We start from the raw sequence: 22,904 nt of genomic DNA, 5'->3' as shown, positions 1-22,904 counted from the left end.
CAACACACCGCACCACACCACAACCCACCCCACCCCACCCCACCACAACCCACCCCACCACATCACACCCCACCACAACCCACCCCACCACAACCCACCCCACCACATCACACCCCACCACAACCCCAACCCCACCCCACCACATCACACCCCACCACAACCCACCCCACCACACCACAACCCACCCCACCACACCACAACCCACCCCACCCCACCACACCCCACCACACCCCATCACACCCCACCACACACAACCCACCCCACCACAACACACCCCATCACACCCCACCACACCACAACCCACCCCACCACACCACAACCCACCCCACCACAAAAACACCCCATCACACCCCACCACAACACACACCATCACAACACACCCCACCACACCCCACCCCATCACAACACACCCCACCACACCCACCCCATCACAACACACCCCACCACAACCCACCCCACCACAACACACCGCACCACACCACAACCCACCCCACCCCACCCCACCACAACCCACCACATCACAACCCACCCCACCACAACCCACCCCACCACAACACACACCATCACACCCCCATCACAACCCACCCCACCACACCCCACCCCACCACAACCCACCCCATCACACCCCATCACACCCCACCACACACAACCCACCCCACCACAACCCACCCCACCACAAAACACCCCATCACACCCCACCACACACAACCCACCCCACCCCACCCCACCCCATCACACCCCACCACACACAACCCACCCCACCACAAAACACCCCATCACACCCCACCACACCACAACCCACCCCACCACACCACAACCCACCCCACCCCACCCCACCCCACCACACCCCACCACACCCCACCCCACCACACCCCACCACAACACACCCCATCACACCCCACCACACCACAACCCACCCCACCACACCACAACCCACCCCATCACAACACACCCACCACAACCCACCCCACCCCACCACAACACACACCATCACACCCCATCACAACACACCCCACCCCATCACAACACACCCCACCACAACCCACCCCACCACAACACAACACACCCCACCACAACCCACCCCACCACAACACACCGCACCCCACCCCACCCCACCATAACCCACCACATCACAACCCACCCCACCACAACCCACCCCACCACACACAACCCACCCCACCACACCCCATCACACCCCACCACACACAACCCACCCCACCACAAAACACCCCATCACAACCCAACCCCACCCCACCACAACCCACCCCCACCACAACCCACCCACCACAACCCAACCCACCCACCACAACCCACTACAACCCACCCCACCCCCACCACAACCCACCCCACCCCCACCACAACCCACCCCACCACAACCCACCCCACTCCACCACACCCCATCACACCCCCACCACACACAACCCACCCCACCACAAAACACCCCATCACACCCCCACCACACCACAACCCACCCCACCCCACCACACCCCACCACACCCCATCACACCCCACCCCACCACACCCCACCACAACACACCCCATCACACCCCACCACACCACAACCCACCCCACCACAACCCACCCCACCACACCCCACCACACCACAACCCACCCCACCACACCACAACCCACCCCATCACAACACACCCCACCACAACCCACCCCACCCCACCACAACACACACCATCACACCCCATCACAACACACCCACCACACCCCACCCCATCACAACACACCCCACCACAACCCACCCCACCACAACACACCACAACCCACCCCACCCCACCACAACCCACCACATCACAACCCACCCCACCACAAACACACACCAACACACCCCACCCCACCACAACCCACCCCACCACAACCCACCCCACCACACCCCACCCCACCCCACCACACCCCATCACACCCCACCACACACAACCCACCCCACCACAAAACACCCCATCACACCTCACCACACCACAACACCACACCACCACCACACCCCACCACACACCCCACACCCCACCACACCCACCACCACCCCACCACAACACACACCATCACACCCCATCACAACACACCCCACCCCATCACAACACACCCACCACAACCCACCCCACCACAACACAACACACCCCACCACAACCCACCCCACCACAACACACCGCCCACCCACCCCACCACAACCCACCACATCACAACCCACTCCATACCATACACACACAACCCACCCCACCACACCCATCACACCCACCACACACAACCCACCCCACCACAAAACACCCCATCACAACCCACCCCACCCCCACCACAACCCACCCCACCACAACCCACCCCACCACAACCCAACCCACACCACAACCCACCACAACCCACCCCACCCCACCACAACCCACCCCACCCCACCACAACCCACCCCACCACAACCCACCCCACTCCACCACACCCCATCACACCCACCACACACAACCCACCCCACCACAAAACACCCCATCACACCCCACCACACCAAACCCACCCCACCCCACCACACCCCACCACACCCCATCACACCCCACCCCACCACCCCCACCACAACACACCCCATCACACCCCACCACACCACAACCCACCCCACCACAACCCACCCCACCACACCCCACCACACCACAACCCACCCCACCACACCACAACCCACCCCATCACAACACACCCCACCACAACCCACCCCACCCCACCACAACACACACACACACCCCACCACACCACACCCCACCCCATCACAACACACCCCACCACAACCCATCCCACCACAACACACCACAACCCACCCCACCCCACCACAACCCACCACATCACAACCCACCCCACCACAACACACACCAACACACCCCACCCCACCACAACCCACCCCACCACAACCCACCCCACCACACCCCACCCCACCCCACCACACCCCATCACACCCCACCACACACAACCCACCCCACCACAAAACACCCCATCACACCCCACCACACCACAACCCACCCCACCACACCCCACCACACCCCCATCACACCCCACCACACCACAACCCACCCCACCACACCCCACCACAACACACCCCATCACACCCCACCACACCACACCCCACCCCATCACAACACACCCCACCACAACCCACCCCACCACAACACAACACACCCCACCACAACCCACCCCACCACAACACACCGCACCACACCACAACCCACCACAACCCACCACATCACAACCCACCCCACCACAACCCACCCCATCACAACACACCCCATCACACCCCACCACACACAACCCACCCCACCACAAACACCCCATCACACCCCACCACAACCCACCCCACCACAACCCACCCCACCCCACCACACCACCACAACCCACCCCACCACAACCCACCCCACCCCACCACAACCCACCCCATCACAACACACCCATCACACCCCACCACACCACAACCCACCACACCCCACCCCACCACATCACAACCCACCCCACCACACCACAACCCACCCCATCACAACACACCCCACCACACCCCACCCCACCCCTTCACAACACACCCCCACCACACCCCACCCCACCCCACCACAACACAACACACCCCACCCCACCACACCACACCCCATCACACCCCACCACACCACACCCCACCCCACCACAACCCACCCCATCACAACACACCCCACCACAACCCACCCCACCACACCACAACCCACCCCATCACAACACACCACACCCCACCCCACCCCACCCCACCAAAACACACCCCACCACACCCCCACCACACCACACCCCACCCCACCACACCCCACCCCATCACAACACACCCCACCACAACCCACCCCACCACAACACACCACACCCCACCCCACCCCACCACAACCCACCCCATCACAACCCACCCCACCACAACCCACCCCATCACAACACACCCCATCACACCCCACCACAACCCACCCCACCACAACCCACCCCACCACACACACCCCACCACAACCCACCACATCACAACCCACCCCATCACAACACACCCCACCCCACCACACCCCACCCCACCCCACCACACCCCACCACAACCCACCCCACCACAACACACCGCACCCCACCCCACCCCACCACAACCCACCACATCACAACCCACCCCACCACAACCCACCCCATCACAACACACCCCATCACACCCCACCACAACCCACCCCCATCACAACACACCCCCATCACACCCCACCACAACCCACCCCCACCACAACCCACCCCACCACACACACCCCCACCACAACCCACCACATCACAACCCACCCCATCACAACACACCCCATCACACCCCACCACAACCCACCCCACCACACCACAACACTATACACCACAACAGACCACACCACAACCCACCCCACCACAACCTACCCCATCACAACACACCCCACCACACCCCACCACATCACATCACACCCCACCACACCCCACCACAACACACTACATCACACCCCACCACACCACAACACTATACACCACAACACACCACACCACAACCCACCCCACCACAACCTACCCCATCACAACACACCCCACCACACCCCACCCCACCACATCACACCCCACCCCACCAAATCACACCCCCACCCCACCCCACCACACCACACCCCACCACACCCCACCCCACCACACCACAACCCACCCCACCACAACCTACCCCATCACAACACACCCCACCACACCCCACCCCACCACATCACACCCCACCCCACCACATCACACCCCACCACATCACACCCCATCACACCCCACCCCACCACACCCCACCCCACCACACCCCCACCACATCACACCCCACCACACCCCACCACACCCCACCCCACCCCACCCCATCACACCCCACCCCACCACACCCCACCCCACCACACCCCACCACATCACACCCCACCCCACCACACCCCACCACATCACACCCCACCACCACACACCCCACCCCATCACACCCCACCACATCACACCCCACCCCACCCCATCACACCACATCACACTTTACTCTCCCTACACTCCTTGTATTAATGGTCAGGTTACTTCACTACACTCCAACTGACACCAGTCCAGGTCCTCATCACTAACTGAGACCATCAGCAGAGGAGAAGAAATGAACCGATCTCTTGCTCTCTCTTCTCCCCCCCCAGGAACACCCGAGGCCCAAGTATGAGACCATCCTCCTCCAGAAGAGACAGAGGATGAGGAGGAAGGAGAAGAAGAAGAAGAAGAAGAAGATTGAGGTGGGGATACAGTGCCTTGCAAAAGGATTCATCCCCCTTGGCGTTTTTCCTGTTTTGTTGCATTACAACCTGTAATTTAAATTGATTTTTATTTGGATTTCATGTAATGGACATACACAAAATAGTCCAAATTGGTGAAGTGAAATGAAAAAAATAATAAATAATTGTTTCAAGAAATCACACCCCACCCCACCCCACCCTGGACTGAGTTGACATAGAGGGGGACGCTACAGTAGAACGCCCAGGGTGACTGAGTTGACATAGAGGGGGACGCTACAGTAGAACGCCCAGGGTGACTGAGTTGACATAGAGGGGGACGCTACAGTAGAACGCCCAGGGTGACTGAGTTGACATAGAGGGGGACGCTACAGTAGAACGCCCAGGGTGACTGAGTTGAGGAAGAGGGGGATGCTACTGTAGAACGCCCAGGGTGACTGAGTTGACATAGAGGGGGATGCTACAGTAGAACGCCCAGGGTGACTGAGTTGACACAGAGGGGGACGCTACAGTAGAATGCCCAGGGTGACTGAGTTGAGGAAGAGGGGGACGCTACAGTAGAACGCCCAGGGTGACTGAGTTGAGGAAGAGGGGACGCTACAGTAGAACGCCCAGGGTGACTGAGTTGAGGAAGAGGGGGGATGCTACAGTAGAACGCCCAGGGTGACTGAGTTGACATAGAGGGGGATGCTACAGTAGAACGCGCAGGGTGACTGAGTTGACATAGAGGGGGATGCTACAGTAGAACGCCCAGGGTGACTGAGTTGAGGAAGAGGGGGATGCTACAGTAGAACGCCCAGGGTGACTGAGTTGACATAGAGGGGGATGCTACAGTAGAACGCCCAGAGTGACTGAGTTGACATAGAGGGGGACGCTACAGTAGAACGCCCAGGGTGACTGAGTTGACATAGAGGGGGATGCTACAGTAGAACGCCCAGGGTGACTGAGTTGACATAGAGGGGGATGCTACAGTAGAACGCCCAGGGTGACTGAGTTGACATAGAGGGGGGAAGCTACAGTAGAACGCCCAGGGTGACTGAGTTGACATAGAGGGGGGACGCTACAGTAGAACGCCCAGGGTGACTGAGTTGACATAGAGGGGGACGCTACAGTAGAACGCCCAGGGTGACTGAGTTGACATAGAGGGGGATGCTACAGTAGAACGCCCAGGGTGACTGAGTTGACATAGAGGGGGAAGCTACAGTAGAACGCCCAGGGTGACTGAGTTGACATAGAGGGGGACGCTACAGTAGAACGCCCAGGGTGACTGAGTTGACATAGAGGGGGACGCTACAGTAGAACGCCCAGGGTGACTGAGTTGACATAGAGGGGGATGCTACAGTAGAACGCCCAGGTTGACTGAGTTGACATAGAGGGGGACGCTACAGTAGAACGCCCAGGGTGACTGAGTTGACATAGAGGGGGATGCTACAGTAGAACGCCCAGGTTGACTGAGTTGACATAGAGGGGGATGCTACAGTAGAAATCCCAGGGTGACTGAGTTGACATAGAGGGGGACGCTACAGTAGAATGCCCAGGGTGACTGAGTTGACATAGAGGGGATGCTACAGTAGAACGCCCAGGGTGACTGAGTTGAGGAAGAGGGGGATGCTACAGTAGAACGCCCAGGGTGACTGAGTTGACATAGAGGGGGACGCTACAGTAGAATGCCCAGGGTGACTGAGTTGACATAGAGGGGATGATACAGTAGAACGCCCAGGGTGACTGAGTTGACATAGAGGGGGATGCTACAGTAGAACGCCCAGGGTGACTGAGTTGACATAGAGGGGGATGCTACAGTAGAAATCCCAGGGTGACTGAGTTGACATAGAGGGGGATGCTACAGTAGAACGCCCAGGGTGACTGAGTTGACATAGAGGGGGATGCTACAGTAGAACGCCCAGGGTGACTGAGTTGACATAGAGGGGGACGCTACAGTAGAACGCCCAGGGTGACTGAGTTGACATAGAGGGGGACGCTACAGTAGAATGCCCAGGGTGACTGAGTTGACATAGAGGGGGATGCTACAGTAGAACGCCCAGGTTGACTGAGTTGACATAGAGGGGGACGCTACAGTAGAACGCCCAGGGTGACTGAGTTGACATAGAGGGGGATGCTACAGTAGAACGCCCAGGTTGACTGAGTTGACATAGAGGGGGATGCTACAGTAGAAATCCCAGGGTGACTGAGTTGACATAGAGGGGGACGCTACAGTAGAATGCCCAGGGTGACTGAGTTGACATAGAGGGGGATGCTACAGTAGAACGCCCAGGGTGACTGAGTTGAGGAAGAGGGGGATGCTACAGTAGAACGCCCAGGGTGACTGAGTTGACATAGAGGGGGACGCTACAGTAGAATGCCCAGGGTGACTGAGTTGACATAGAGGGGATGATACAGTAGAACGCCCAGGGTGACTGAGTTGACATAGAGGGGGATGCTACAGTAGAACGCCCAGGGTGACTGAGTTGACATAGAGGGGGATGCTACAGTAGAACGCCCAGGGTGACTGAGTTGACATAGAGGGGATGCTACAGTAGAACGCCCAGGGTGACTGAGTTGACATAGAGGGGGATGCTACAGTAGAACACCCAGGGTGACTGAGTTGACATAGAGGGGGATGCTACAGTAGAACGCCCAGGGTGACTGAGTTGACATAGAGGGGGATGCTACAGTAGAACGCCCAGGGTGACTGAGTTGAGGAAGAGGGGGACGCTACAGTAGAACGCCCAGGGTGACTGAGTTGACATAGAGGGGGACGCTACAGTAGAACGCCCAGGGTGACTGAGTTGACATAGAGGGGGACGCTACAGTAGAACGCCCAGGGTGACTGAGTTGACATAGAGGGGGACGCTACAGTAGAACGCCCAGGGTGACTGAGTTGACATAGAGGGGATGATACAGTAGAACACCCAGGGTGACTGAGTTGACATAGAGGGGGATGCTACAGTAGAACACCCAGGGTGACTGAGTTGACATAGAGGGGGACGCTACAGTAGAACTCCCAGGGTGACTGAGTTGACATAGAGGGGGATGCTACAGTAGAACCCCCAGGGTGACTGAGTTGACATAGAGGGGGACGCTACAGTAGAACGCCCAGGGTGACTGAGTTGACATAGAGGGGGATGCTACAGTAGAACACCCAGGGTGACTGAGTTGACATAGAGGGGGACGCTACAGTAGAACTCCCAGGGTGACTGAGTTGACATAGAGGGGGACGCTACAGTAGAACTCCCAGGGTGACTGAGTTGACATAGAGGGGGACGCTACAGTAGAACTCCCAGGGTGACTGAGTTGACATAGAGGGGGACGCTACAGTAGAAAGTGAGTGAATAAGGAGGAGAGGAAGTGGAGCCTCTTTCAGCCGGACTGCCTGCCTGTCTCTCTCCAGTCCTGTTGGAGCAGCCCCATGTCTTCACAGCAACACATTGTGCTGATTCAACATACTGGGATGTTACCGTCATACCATGATACTAACCACTGTTGGTTGGTGGGTGGGAAGGTGTGTGTCCTGTGTTCAGCTGTGCTGGTTGGAGGGTGGGAAGGTGTGTGTGTGTCCTGTGTTCAGCCGTGCTGGTTGGAGGGTGGGAAGGTGTGTGTCCTGTGTTCAGCCGTGCTGGTTGGAGGGTGGGAAGGTGTGTGTGTGTCCTGTGTTCAGCCGTGCTGGTTGGAGGGTGGGAAGGTGTGTGTGTGTCCTGTGTTCAGCCGTGCTGGTTGGAGGGTGGGAAGGTGTGTGTGTGTCCTGTGTTCAGCCGTGCTGGTTGGAGGGTGGGAAGGTGTGTGTCCTGTGTTCAGCCGTGCTGGTTGGAGGGTGGGAAGGTGTGTGTGTGTCCTGTGTTCAGCCGTGCTGGTTGGAGGGTGGGAAGGTGTGCGTGTGTCCTGTGTTCAGCCGTGCTGGTTGGAGGGTGGGAAGGTGTGTGTGTGTCCTGTGTTCAGCCGTGCTGGTTGGAGGGTGGGAAGGTGTGTGTGTGTCCTGTGTTCAGCCGTGCTGGTTGGAGGGTGGGAAGGTGTGTGTGTGTGTCCTGTGCTCAGCCGTGCTGGTTGGAGGGTGGGAAGGTGTGTGTGTCCTGTGTTCAGCCGTGCTGGTTGGAGGGTGGGAAGGTGTGTGTGTCCTGTGTTCAGCCGTGCTGGTTGGAGGGTGGGAAGGTGTGTGTGTGTCCTGTGTTCAGCCGTGCTGGTTGGAGGGTGGGAAGGTGTGTGTGTGTCCTGTGCTCAGCCGTGCTGGTTGGAGGGTGGGAAGGTGTGTGTGTGTCCTGTGTTCAGCCGTGCTGGTTGGGGGGGGTGGGAAGGTGTGTGTGTCCTGTGTTCAGCCGTGCTGGTTGGAGGGTGGGAAGGTGTGTGTGTCCTGTGCTCAGCCGTGCTGGTTGGAGGGGTGGGAAGTGTGTGTGTGTCCTGTGTTCAGCCGTGCTGGTTGGAGGGTGGGAAGGTGTGTGTGTGTCCTGTGTTCAGCCGTGCTGGTTGGAGGGTGGGAAGGTGTGTGTGTGTCCTGTGTTCAGCCGTGCTGGTTGGAGGGTGGGAAGGTGTGTGTGTGTCCTGTGTTCAGCCGTGCTGGTTGGAGGGTGGGAAGGTGTGTGTGTGTCCTGTGTTCAGCCGTGCTGGTTGGAGGGTGGGAAGGTGTGTGTGTGTCCTGTGTTCAGCCGTGCTGGTTGGAGGGTGGGAAGGTGTGTGTGTGTCCTGTGCTCAGCCGTGCTGGTTGGAGGGTGGGAAGGTGTGTGTCCTGTGTTCAGCCGTGCTGGTTGGAGGGTGGGAAGGTGTGTGTGTGTGTGTCCTGTGCTCAGCCGTGCTCTCTGTTGCAGCCTGTGCAGCGTGAGGAGGACGTGGCAGCAGGGAAAGACAGATGGAGACAGAGGTTACTGTCTGCTATGAACACTGGGACGGTAACACTCCACTCCTCATCCTCCTCTTCTTCTCCTCTGCCTGCTTCTCTTCCTCTTCCTCTTCCTGCTCATCCTCTCCCTTCTCCTATTGCTTCTAAACAGACAGGCAGGCAGGCAGACAGACACTCTGAGGAACTCTCTATTTGACCAACAGTTAGTGAACAGCAGTACTTCAGAATATCAGACAGTTTTAGCTCTCTGTGTTCGGTTTTAGCTCTCCTGTCCCAGATTCCTCTGTCCTCCATTTATCATGTCCCAGTAGTTAGTTGGAAGAGAGGCTGTGAGACTGAGGAGAGGCTGTGAGACTGAGGAGAGGCTGTGAGACTGAGGAGAGGCTGTGTGGCTGGAGCTTACAGACTCGAACCGAAACATGGCTTGACTAACTGACTACAGACTGAAACAGAAACATGGCTTGACTAACTGACTACAGACTGAAACAGAAACATGGCTTGACTAACTGACTACAGACTGAAACAGAAACATGGCTTGACTTACTGACTACAGAATGAAATAGAAACATGGCTTGACTAACTGACTACAGACTCAAACAGAAACATGGCTTGACTAACTGACTACAGACTGAAATAGAAACATGGCTTGACTTACTGACTACAGACTGAAACAGAAACATGGCTTGACTTACTGACTACAGACTGAAACAGAAACATGGCTTGACTTACTGACTACAGAATGAAACATAAATATGGCTTGACTAACTGACTAGAAAGGAAGGACAATGAGCAATACTGTGGCCTGGTTTAACACAGCAGATTCTATCCCAGCTTCACCCAGCTCCCGACCTTAGCTCCCGACCTTAACCCAGCTCCCGACCTTAACCCAGCTCCCGACCTTAATCCAGCTCCCTACCTTAACCCAGCTCCCTACCTTAACCCAGCTCCCGACTTTAACCCAGCTCCCGACTTTAACCCAGCTCCCGACCTTAACCCAGCTCCCGACCTTAACCCAGTTCCCTACCTTAACCCAGCTCCCTACCTTAACCCAGCTCCCGACTTTAACCCAGCTCCCGACCTTAACCCAGCTCCCTACCTTAACCCAGCTCCCTACCTTAACCCAGCTCCCGACTTTAACCCAGCTCCCGACTTTAACCCAGCTCCCGACCTTAACCCAGCTCCCGACCTTTAACCCAGCTCCCGACCTTAACCCAGCTTCTGACCTTAACTTTAGCTTCCCGACTTAACCCAGCTCCCGACTTTTAACCCAGCTCCCGACCTTAACCCAGTCTCCCGACCTTAACCAGCTCCCGACCTTAACCCAGCTCCCGACCTTAACCCAGCTCCCGACCCTAACCCAGCTTCCTGACCTTAATCCAGCTCCCGACCTTAATCCAGCTCCTGACCTTAACCTAGCTCCCTACCTTAACTCCAGTCTCCCTACCTCTAACCCAGCTCCCAACTTAACGTAGACCTTAACCCAGCTTCCTACCTTAACCCAGCCTCCTACCTTAACCCAGCTCCGACCCTTAACCTAGCTCCCGACCTTAACCCAGCTCCCGACCTTAACCTAGCTCCCGACCTTAACCCAGCTTCCCGACCTTAACCCAGCTCCCTGACCCTAACCCAGCTCCCTACCTTAACCCAGTTCTTACTCTAATTCCAGCTCCCTACCTTAACCCAGATTCAGTTCCGACCTAATCCCAGCTTCCTACCTTAACCAGCTCCCGACCTTAATCCCAGTTCCCGACCTTAACCCAGCTCCCGACTTAACCCAGCTTCCCGACCTTAACCCAGCTTCCCGACCTTAACCTAGCTCCCGATAACCCAGCTCCCGACCTTAACCCAGCTCCCGACTTTAACCCAGCTCCCGACCTTAACTTGCAGCTCCCTGACCTTAACCCAGCTCCCGACCTTAACCTAGTTCCGACCTTAACCCAGCTCCCGACCTTAACCAGTTTCCGACTTAACCCAGTTCCCGACCTTAACCAGCTCCCGACCCAGCTCCCGACCTTAACCCAGCTCCCGACCTTAACCCAGCTTCCCCGACCTTAACCCAGTTTCCGACCTTAACTTAGCTTCCCTGACCTCTAACCAGCTCCCGATTAATTCAGTTCCCTACCTTAACCCAGCTCCGACTTAACCCCAGTCTCCCGACCTTAACTCAGCTTCTTACCTTAACCCAGTCTCCCTACCTTAATCCCAGTCCCGACCTTAACCCAGTTTCCCGACCTTAACCCAGCTTCCGACCTTAACCCAGCTCCCGACCTTAACTTCAGTCCCGACCTTAACCTAGCTTCCCACCTTAATCAGCTCCTGACCTTAGGCTCCCGACCTTAACCCAGCTCCCGACCTTAACCCAGCTCCCGACCTTAACCCAGCTCCCTACCTTAACCCAGCTCCCGACCTTAACCCAGCTCCCGACCTTAACCCAGCTCCCGACCTTAACCCAGCTCCCGACCTTAACCCAGCTCCCGACCTTAACCCAGCTCCCGACCTTAACCCAGCTCCCGACCTTAACCCAGCTCCCGACCTTAACCCAGCTCCCGACCTTAACCCAGCCTCCTGACCTTAACCAGCTCCCGACCTTAACCTAGCTCCCTACCTTAACCCCAGCTCCCGACCTTAACCCAGCTCCCAACCTTAACCCAGCTCCCGACCTTAACCCAGCCCTACCTTAACCCAGGCTCCCGACCTTAACCCAGCTCCCGACCTTAACCCAGCTCCCGACCTTAACCCAGCTCCCGACCTTAACCCAGCTCCCTACCTTAACCCAGCTCCCTACCTTAACCCAGTCTCCCGACCTTAACCCAGCTTCCCGACTTTTAACCCAGTTCCCGACCTTAACTCAGTTTCCCGATTTTAATTCTAGTTTCTGTATTTAATTTATTTACTTAATTATCGATTTAATTCTAGTTTCTGAGATTTTAACTCATTTACTTTAATAGTTCGATTTAACCTAGGAATTAAATAAATAGAATAATTAGTTTCTGATTTAACCTAGTTCCTACTTTAATTCAGTTTCGAAATCCAGTGATAAAGTCACAATTCAGTTCCTTACTTAATTAGTTTCTTACTTAATCTAGTTCGATTAACCAGATTATAGTTTCCTTTACTTAACTCCAGTTCCTTAACTAGTCTCCCGACTTTAATCAGTTTCTAATTAGCTTACTTAACCCAGCTCCCTACCTTAACCCAGCTCCCTACCTTAACCCAGCTCCCTACCTTAACCCAGCTCCCGACCTTAACCCAGCTCCCGACCTTAACCCAGCTCCCTACCTTAACCCAGCTCCCTACCTTAACCCAGCTCCCGACCTTAACCCAGCTCCCGACCTTAACCCAGCTCCCTACCTTAACCCAGCTCCCGACCTTAACCCAGCTCCCGACCTTAACCCAGCTCCCGACCTTAACCCAGCTCCCGACCTTAACCCAGCTCCCGACCTTAACCCAGCTCCCGACCTTAACCCAGCTCCCGACCTTAACCCAGCTCCCGACCTTAACCCAGCTCCCGACCTTAACCCAGCTCCCGACCTTAACCCAGCTCCCTACCTTAACCCAGCTCCCTACCTTAACCCAGCTCCCGACCTTAACCCAGCTCCTGATTTTAACCGATACCTTATAGGTCGTCCTCTCCTCTTCCTCCTGATGTTGCTCTGACTAGATGGCAGAACATTGTCACTAGGTGCCTAGTGGGACACGTACACTCTGTAACTTCCTGCTCTGGATACAACGGGGTGTGTGTGTGTGTGTGTGTGTGTGTGTGTGTGTGTGTGTGTGTGTGTGTGTGTGTGTGTGGGCGTGTGTGTGTGTGGGCGTGTGTGTGTGTGTGTGTGTGTGTGTGTGGGCGTGTGTGTGTGTGTGTGTGTGTGTGTGTGTGTGTGTGTGTGTGTGTGTGTGTGTGTGTGTGTGTGTGTGTGTGTGTGTGTGTGTGTGTGTGTGTGTGTGTGTGTGTGTGTGTGTGTGTGTGTGTGTGGTGACATATGGCCCAGAGGAAATCCCCTGGCAGTAATTTCCCAAAGGGCTTAGCGGCCTGCAGGAAGGAGGAGTGTGTGATGCAGAGAGAGCGGCAGGGATGTGGTGGTGTCAGGAGAGAGTCCTGACCTCATAGTGTGTGTGTATCTTTGGGTTCATTTCAGTTCAAGACCACATGGCCACCACCCACAGCAGGGGTGCTTAATGCCGGATGCATCCAGTTTTCAGGGGAAATGGAAAGAGAGCCTGTGACTCAACTTCCTCTTTTGGATGATAACAAGCACTCCATCTTAACTCCTCCTCCACATTTACTGGATTGGTTGAACAGTGCAGAAGAGAACCTCCCCGCCAGGACCAGAATGAAAGGCCTGCTATGTTAGGTTAGATGGACACTAAGCTCCTGTCTTACTGACATCACACAGAGACCAGGGAGGACAGGGACGTTTTTACTGCAGTTAGAGAGAGAGACGAGGCAGGGAGGGAAGGAAGGAGGGAGGGGAGGAGGAGAAGGAGGTTTGTACTGCAGTTAAAGGGAGGGGAGGGAGGAGGAGGAGGGAGGAGACGAGATGAGGAAGGAGGAGACGAGAGGAGGAGAGGGAGGTTTTTACTGCAGTTAGAGGGAGGGGAGGAGGAGAGAGGGAGATGGAGGGAGAGGTTCTGTTGGACTCGTTCCTCTCAAACGGTTGAACCAAATATAAACCTGACCCACTTCACTTCCTGCCTGTCTGTCATCCAGAATAACTTGAGCTCCACACACAGAGAACCCCCAGGAGACACTTGTCTTTCACAACACGTAGAGAGAATTGTTTGTTTGTGTGTTTGTGTGACCCCACTGCTTGTCATTTGAAATAGAATCAGAACTGAAGCTGCCCACAGTGAGGGACAGTTCATCCTGCCACCTCCTTCTCTGGTACGCAAACACATGCTGCACAGATGGGTGATTATGGGTGGTGTGTGTGGGCGATGGGTGGTGTGTGTGGGAGCTAGGTGGGGTGTGAGCGCTAGGTGGTGCTGTTGTCCACATTATGATGTCACCAAGTGTTGTATCACTGGGAGATCAACAATCACTGTCTGTGTATGTATGTTTCAACTTTTAATATCACGTGCACAAGTACAGTGAAATGACTTTCTGCCAGCTCCAAACACTACAATGCAGTAATCGATATTAATGTTCAGTGGAACATTGATTAGTGGCCAAACAGCAGTGTTGTCCAGCTCAGTAGGACATTGGTTAGTGGCTAAACAGCAGTGTTGTCCAGCTCAGTAGGACATTGGTTAGTGGGCAAACAGCAGTCTTGTCTCAGTAGAACATTGGTTAGTGGCCAAACAGCAGTCTTGTCTCAGTGGAACATTGGTTAGTGGCCAAACAGCAGTCTTGTCTCAGTAGAACATTGGTTAGTGGCCAAACAGCAGTCATGTCTCAGTAGAACATTGGTTAGTGGCCAAACAGCAGTCTTGTCTCAGTAGAACATTGGTTAGTGGCCAAACAGCAGTCTTGTCTCAGTAGAACATTGGTTAGTGGCCAAACAGCAGTCTTGTCTCAGTGGAACATTGGTTAGTGGCCAAACAGCAGTCTTGTCTCAGTAGAACATTGGTTTGTGGCCAAACAGCAGTCTTGTCTCAGTAGAACATTGGTTAAGTGACCAAACGGCAATCCTGTCTCATTGGAACATTGGTTAGTGTCCAAACAGAAGTTCTGTCTCAGTGGAACATTGGTTAGTGGCCAAACGGCAATCCTGTCTCATTCGAACATTGGTTAGTGTCCAAACGGCAATCCTGTCTCATTGGAACATTGGTTAGTGTCCAAACGGCAATCCTGTCTCATTGGAACATTGGTTAGTGTCCAAACGGCAATCCTGTCTCATTGGAACATTGGTTAGTGTCCAAACTGCAATCCTGTCTCATTGGAACATTGTTTAGTGGCCAATACCACTCCAATACCTTGATTGGCTACACCAGGATGGCACCGGAGAAGATGGCTGCCGTTTTACAGCCCTCTAACCAATTGTACTATTATGTGTGTTTTTCCGCGTTATTTGTAATTTATTTTGTACATAATGTTTCTGCCATCGTCTCTTATAACCAAAAAGAGCTTCTGGATATCAGGACAGCGATTACTCACCTCGTATTGGACAAAGATTTTTTCTTCAATGAGTCGGATGCGAAGGATATCCTACAGACACCCGACAAGGCCCAAATCCCCATCATTCGCAGGAGAAAGAGACGGAGATATCGTGGACGTAGGTCGGGGTGCCTTGTAAGGATCCGACGGCGAGCGAGTAAACTGCCGCTCCCATCAATCCTGTTAGCCAATCTTCAATCATTGGAAAATAAATTAGATGACCTAATATTACGGTTATCCTACCAACGGGACATTAAAAACTGTAATATCTTATGTTTCACCGAGTCGTGGCTGAACGACGACATGGACAACATACAGCTAGCGGGCTATACGCTACATCGGCAGGATAGAACGGCTGACTCCGGTAAGACAAGGGGTGGCGGTCTGTGTATATTTGTAAACAACAGCTGGTGCACAAAATCAAATACTAAAGAAGTCTCGAGGTTTTGCTCACCTGAGGTAGAGTATCTTATGATAAGCTGTAGACCCACTATTTACCAAGAGAGTTTTCATCTATATTTTTCATAGCTGTCTATTTACCACTACAAGCAGGCAGCGCTCCTAGTGGCCGGGGACTTTAATGCAGGGAAACTTAAATCCGTTCTACCTAATTTCTACCAGCATGTTAAATGTGCAACCAGAGGAAAAAAAACTCTAGACCACCTTTACTCATTTTACATTTAAGTCATTTAGCAGACGCTCTTATCCAGAGCGACTTACAAATTGGTGCATTCTACTTAGGACAGCCAGTGGGACAACCACCGCCTTTTTTCTGCACACACAGAGACGCATACAAAGCTCTCCATCACCCTCCATTTGGCAAATCTGACCATAACTCTATCCTCCTGATTCCTGCTTATAAGCAAAAACTAAAGCAGGAAGCACCAGTGACTTGGTTAATAAAAAACTGGCCAGATGACGCAGATGCTAAGCTACAGGACTGTTTTGCTAGCACAGACTGGAACATGTTCCGGGATTCTTCAGATAGCATTGAGGAGTACACCACATCAGACAATGGCTTCATCAATAAGGGCATCGATGACGTCGTCCCCACAGTGACCGTACGTACATACCCCAACCAGAAGCCATGGATTACAGGCAACATCCGCACTGAGCTAAAGGGTAGAGCTGCCGCTTTCAAGGAGCGGGACTCTAACCCGGGCGCTTATAAGAAGTCCCGCTATGCCCTCCGACGAACCATTAAACAGGCAAAGAGTCAATACAGGACTAAGATTGAATCGTACTACACCGGCTCTGACACTCGTCGGATGTGGCAGGGCTTGCAAACTATTACAAAGGGAAGCACAGCTGCAAGCAGCCCAGTGACACAATCCTACCAGACTAGCTAAACCACTTCTATGCTCGCTTCGAGGCAAGCAACACTGAAGCATGCATGAGAGCACCAGCTGTTCCGGATGACTATGTGATCACGCTCTCTGTAGCTGATGTCAGTAAGACTTTTAAGCAGGTCAACATTCACAGACGGATTACCAGGACGTGTACACCGAGTATGTGTTGACCAACTGGCAAGTGTCTTCACTGACATTTTCAACATGTCCCTGACTGAGTCTGTAATACCAACATGTTTCAAGCAGACCAACATAGTCCCCGTGCCCAAGGACACTAAGATAACCTGCCTAAATGACTACTGACCCGTAGTACTGACGTCTGTAGCCATGAAGTGCTTTGAAAGGCTGGTCATGGCTCACATCAACACCATTATCCCAGAAACCCTAGACCCACTCCAATTTGCATGCCGCCCCAACAGATCCACAGATGATGCAATCTCTATTGCACTCCACACTGCCCTTTCCCACCTGGACAAGAGGTACACCTACGTGAGAATGCTATTCATTGACTACAGCTCAGCGTTCAACACCATAGTGCCCTCAAAGCTCATCACTAAGCTAAGGATCCTGGGACTAAACACCTCCCTCTGCAACTGGATCCTGGACTTCCTGACGGGCCGCCCCCAGGTGGTAAGGGTAGGTAACAACACATCTGCCACACTGATCCTCAACATGGGGACCCCTCAGGGGTGGGTGCTCAGTCCCCTCCTGTACTCCCTGTTCACCCATGACTGCATGGCCAGGCACAACTCCAACACCATCATTAAGTTTGCCGACGACACAACAGTGGTAGGCCTGATCACCAACAACAATGAGACAGCCTATAGGGAGGAGGTCAGAAACCTGGCTGTGTGGTGCCAGGATAACAACCTCTCCCTCAACGTGACCAAGACAAAGGAGATGATTGTGGACTACAGGAAAAAAAAGAGGACCGAGCACGCCCCCATTCTCATCGACGGGGCTGTAGTGGAACAGGTTGAGAGCTTCAAGTTCCTTGGTGTCCACATCACCAACAAACTATCATGGTCCAAACACACCAAGACAGTCGTGAAGAGGGCACGACAAAGCCTATTCCCCCTCAGGAGACTGAAAAGATTTGGCATGGGTCCTCAGATCCTCAAAATGTTCTACAGCTGCACCATCGAGAGCATCCTGACTGGTTGCATCACCGCCTGGTATGGCAACTGCTCGGCCTCCGACCGCAAGGCACTACAGAGGGTAGTGCGCACGGCCCAGTACATCACTGGGGCCAAGCTTCCTGCCATCCAGGACCTCTATACCAGGCGGTGTCAGAGGAAGGCCCTCAAAATTGTCAAAGACTCCAGCCACCCTAGTCATAGACTGTTCTCTCTGCTACCGCACGGCAAGCGGTACCGGAGCGCCAAGTCTAGGTCCAAAAGGCTTCTCAACAGCTTATACCCCCAAGACATAAGACTCCTGAACATCTAATCAATTGGCTACCCGGACTATTTACACTGCCCCCCCACCCCCACCCAATATTTTTACGCTGCTGCTACTCTGTTAATTATTAATGCATAGTCACTTTAACTCTACTCACATGTACATATTACCTCAACTACCTCAATTAGCCGGTGCCCCCGCACATTGACTCTGCACCGGCACCCCCCTGTATATATAGCCTCCCTACTGTTATTACACATTGACTCTGCACCGGTACCCCCCTGTATATATAGCCTCCCTACTGTTATTACACATTGACTCTGCACCGGTACCCCCCTGTATATATAGCCTCCCTACTGTTATTACACATTGACTCTGCACCGGTACCCCCTGTATATATAGCCTCCCTACTGTTATTACACATTGACTCTGCACCGGTACCCCCTGTATATGTAGCCTCCCTACTGTTATTACACATTGACTCTGCACCGGTACCCCCCTGTATATAGCCTCCCTACTGTTATTACACATTGACTCTGTACCGGTACCCCCCTGTATATATAGCCTCCCTACTGTTATTACACATTGACTCTGCACCGGTACCCCCTGTATATAGCCTCCCTACTGTTATTACACATTGACTCTGTACCGGTACCCCCCTGTATATATAGCCTCCCTACTGTTATTACACATTGACTCTGCACCGGTACCCCCCTGTATATATAGCCTCCCTACTGTTATTACACATTGACTCTGCACCGGTACCCCCCTGTATATATAGCCTCCCTACTGTTATTACACATTGACTCTGCACCGGTACCCCCCTGTATATATAGCCCGGTACCCCCCTGTATATATAGCCCGGTACCCCCCTGTATATATAGCCCGGTACCCCCCTGTATATATAGCCCGGTACCCGCCTGTATATATAGCCCGGTACCCCCCTGTATATATAGCCCGGTACCCGCCTGTATATATAGCCCGGTACCCCCCTGTATATATAGCCCGGTACCCCCCTGTATATATAGCCCGGTACCCCCCTGTATATATAGCCCGGTACCCCCCTGTATATATACCCCGGTACCCCCCTGCCTCCCTACTGTTATTTTTATTTTACTTCCGCTCTTTTTTGTTTTGTGTTTTTGTTACTTTTTTATTTACAATAAATGCATTGTTGGTTAAGGGCTGTAAGTAAGCATTTCACGGTAACGTCTACACCTGTTGTATTCGGCGCATGTGGCAAATACAATTTGATGTGATTTGATTTGAACATCCACATAAAGAGATGAGCTCAGCCATCCACAACAGCAGTCTTGTCTCAGTAGAACATTGGTTAGTGGCCAAACAGCAGTCTTGTCTCAGTAGAACATTGGTTAGTGGCCAAACAGCAGTCTTGTCTCAGTAGAACATTGGTTAGTGGCCAAACAGCAGTCTTGTCTCAGTAGAACATTGGTTAGTGGCCAAACAGCAGTCTTGTCTCAGTAGAACATTGGTTAGTCGGCAAACAGCAGTCTTGTCTCAGTGGAACATTGGTTAGTGGCCAAACAGCAGTTTTGTCTCAGTGGAACATTGGTTAGTGGCCAAACAGCAGTCTTGTCTCAGTGGAACATTGGTTAGTCGCCAAACAGCAGTCTTGTCTCAGTAGAACATTGGTTAGTGGCCAAACAGCAGTCTTGTCTCAGTAGAACATTGGTTAGTCGGCAAACAGCAGTCTTGTCTCAGTGGAACATTGGTTAGTCGCCAAACAGCAGTCTTGTCTCAATGGAACATTGGTTAGTCGGCAAACAGCAGTCCTGTCTCAATGGAACATTGGTTAGTCGGCAAACAGCAGTCCTGTCTCAATGGAACATTGGTTAGTCGGCAAACAGCAGTCCTGTCTCAATGGAACATTGGTTAGTCGGCAAACAGCAGTCCTGTCTCAATGGAACATTGGTTAGTGGCCAAACAGCAGTCCTGTCTCAGTGGAACATTGGTTAGTGGCCAAACAGCAGTCCTGTCTCAATGGAACATTGGTTAGTGGCCAAACAGCAGTCCTGTCTCAGTGGAACATTGGTTAGTGGCCAAACAGCAGTCCTGTCTCAGTGGAACATTGGTTAGTGGGCAAACAGCAGTCTTGTCTCAATGGAACATTGGTTAGTGGTCAAACAGCAGTCCTGTCTCAGTAGAACATTGGTTAGTGGCCAAACAGCAGTCCTGTCTCAGTGGAACATTGGTTAGTGGCCAAACAGCAGTCCTGTCTCAATGGAACATTGGTTAGTGGCCAAACAGCAGTCCTGTCTCAATGGAACATTGGTTAGTCGGCAAACAGCAGTCTTGTCTCAGTGGAACATTGGTTAGTCGCCAAACAGCAGTCTTTTCCAGCTCAGTGGAACATTGGATATTTTTTAGTAGCCAATATCAGCTGTCCTGTCCAGCTCAGTGGAACATATTTTAGTGGGCAAACAGCAGTCCTGTCTAAGTGGAACATTGTTTAGTCGGCAAACAGCAGTCCTGTCTCAGTGGAACATTGTTTAGTCTGCAAACAGCAGTCCTGTCTCAGTGGAACATTGGTTAGCGGCCAAACTGCAGTCCTGTCTCAGTGATCTTTCTTGGTCTTTACTGGTGTCTACTGTTCTATCTTGGCTTCTACTGGCTTCTACTGGCTTCTACTTGCCTCTACTGGCCTCTATCGGTCTATCTTGGCTTCTACTGGCTTCTACTGGTCTCTACTGGCTTCTTTTTGCCTCTACTAGTCTATCTTGGCCTCTACAGGTCTCTACTGGCTTCTACTTGCCTCTACTGGCCTCTACTGGTCTATATTGGGTCTCTCTTGGCCTCTGCTGTTCTCTACTGGTCTTTTTTGGTCTCTATTGGCTCTACAGGTGCTTGTGTTCTTAATGTGTCTCTAACCAGAGTGGTGTGGAGAAGCTGACCTGGAGGGACCGTCTGCCTGGGTACCTCATCAACATCTCCTCCATCCTCTTCATGGTGAGTGTGCTTTTCGTTTGGCCTGACACTCTCTCTCTCTCGCTCGCTCGCTCTCTGTCTCTCTCGCTCTCTCCTCTCTGTTTCTCTCTCTCTCTGTCTCTCTCTCTCTGTCTCTCTCTCTCTGTGTCTCTCTCTCTCTGTTTCTCTCTCTCGCTCTGTCTCGCTCTGTCTCTCTCTCTCTCTCTCAATTTCAATTTCAATGTAAGGGCTTTATTGGCATGGGAAACATATGTTAACATTGCCAAAGCAAGTGAAGTAGATAGTAAACAAAAGTGAAATAAACAATAAATATTAACAGTAAACATTACACTCAGAAGTTCCAAAAGAATAAAGACATTTCAAATGTCATATTATGTATATATACAGTGTTGTAACAATGTGCAAATAGTTAAAGTACAAATGGGAAAATAAATAAACATAAATATGGGTTGTATTTACAATGGTGTTTGTTCTTCACTGGTTGCACTTTTCTTGTGGCAACAGGTCACAAATCTTGCAGCTGTGATGGCACACTGTGGTTTTTCACCCAGTAGATAAGGGAGTTTATCAAAATTGGGTTTGTTTTCTAATTCTTTGTGGATCGCTGTAATCTGAGGGAAATATGTGTCTCTAATATGGTCATACATTTGGCAGGAGGTCGCTCTCTGTCTCTCGCTCTCTGTGTCTCTCTCTCTGTGTCTCTCTCTCTGTGTCTCTCTCTCTGTGTCTCTCTCTGTGTCTCTCTCTCTCTGTGTCTCTCTCTCTGTGTGTCTCTCTCTCTCTCTCTGTCTCTCTCTCGCACTCTCTCTGTGTCTCTCGCTCTCTCTCTGTGTCTCGCTCTCTCTCTGTGTCTCGCTCTCTCTCTGTGTCTCGCTCGCTCTCTGTGTCTCGCTCTCTCTCTGTGTCTCGCTCTCTCTCTGTGTCTCGCTCTCACTCTGTGTCTCGCTCTCTCTCTGTGTCTCGCTCTCTCTCTGTGTCTCGCTCTCTCTCTCTGTCTCGCTCTCTCTCTCTGTCTCGCTCTCTCTCTCTGTCTCGCTCTCTCT

At 53.2% G+C, this 22,904-nt stretch overlaps 1 protein-coding gene across 1 annotated transcript in view; it reads left to right on the top strand.

The window, feature by feature from the left end:
• Positions 1–22,904, top strand: part of ano2b (anoctamin 2b) — a 220,198-nt gene that overhangs the window by 82,647 nt on the left and 114,647 nt on the right. The window contains exons 15-17 of the mRNA XM_045209694.1: positions 5,157–5,249; positions 10,040–10,120; positions 21,808–21,882. Of these exons, the coding sequence (XP_045065629.1) occupies positions 5,157–5,249; positions 10,040–10,120; positions 21,808–21,882 (249 nt within the window). The remainder of the gene's footprint in view (positions 1–5,156; positions 5,250–10,039; positions 10,121–21,807; positions 21,883–22,904) is intronic.

This window comes from Coregonus clupeaformis, chromosome 4 (genome assembly GCF_020615455.1).
Source record: "Coregonus clupeaformis isolate EN_2021a chromosome 4, ASM2061545v1, whole genome shotgun sequence".
Lineage (NCBI taxonomy): Eukaryota > Metazoa > Chordata > Actinopteri > Salmoniformes > Salmonidae > Coregonus > Coregonus clupeaformis.
The sequence above is the reverse complement of the archived record's forward strand: the minus strand, read 5'-3'. Positions and strand labels throughout refer to the sequence as shown.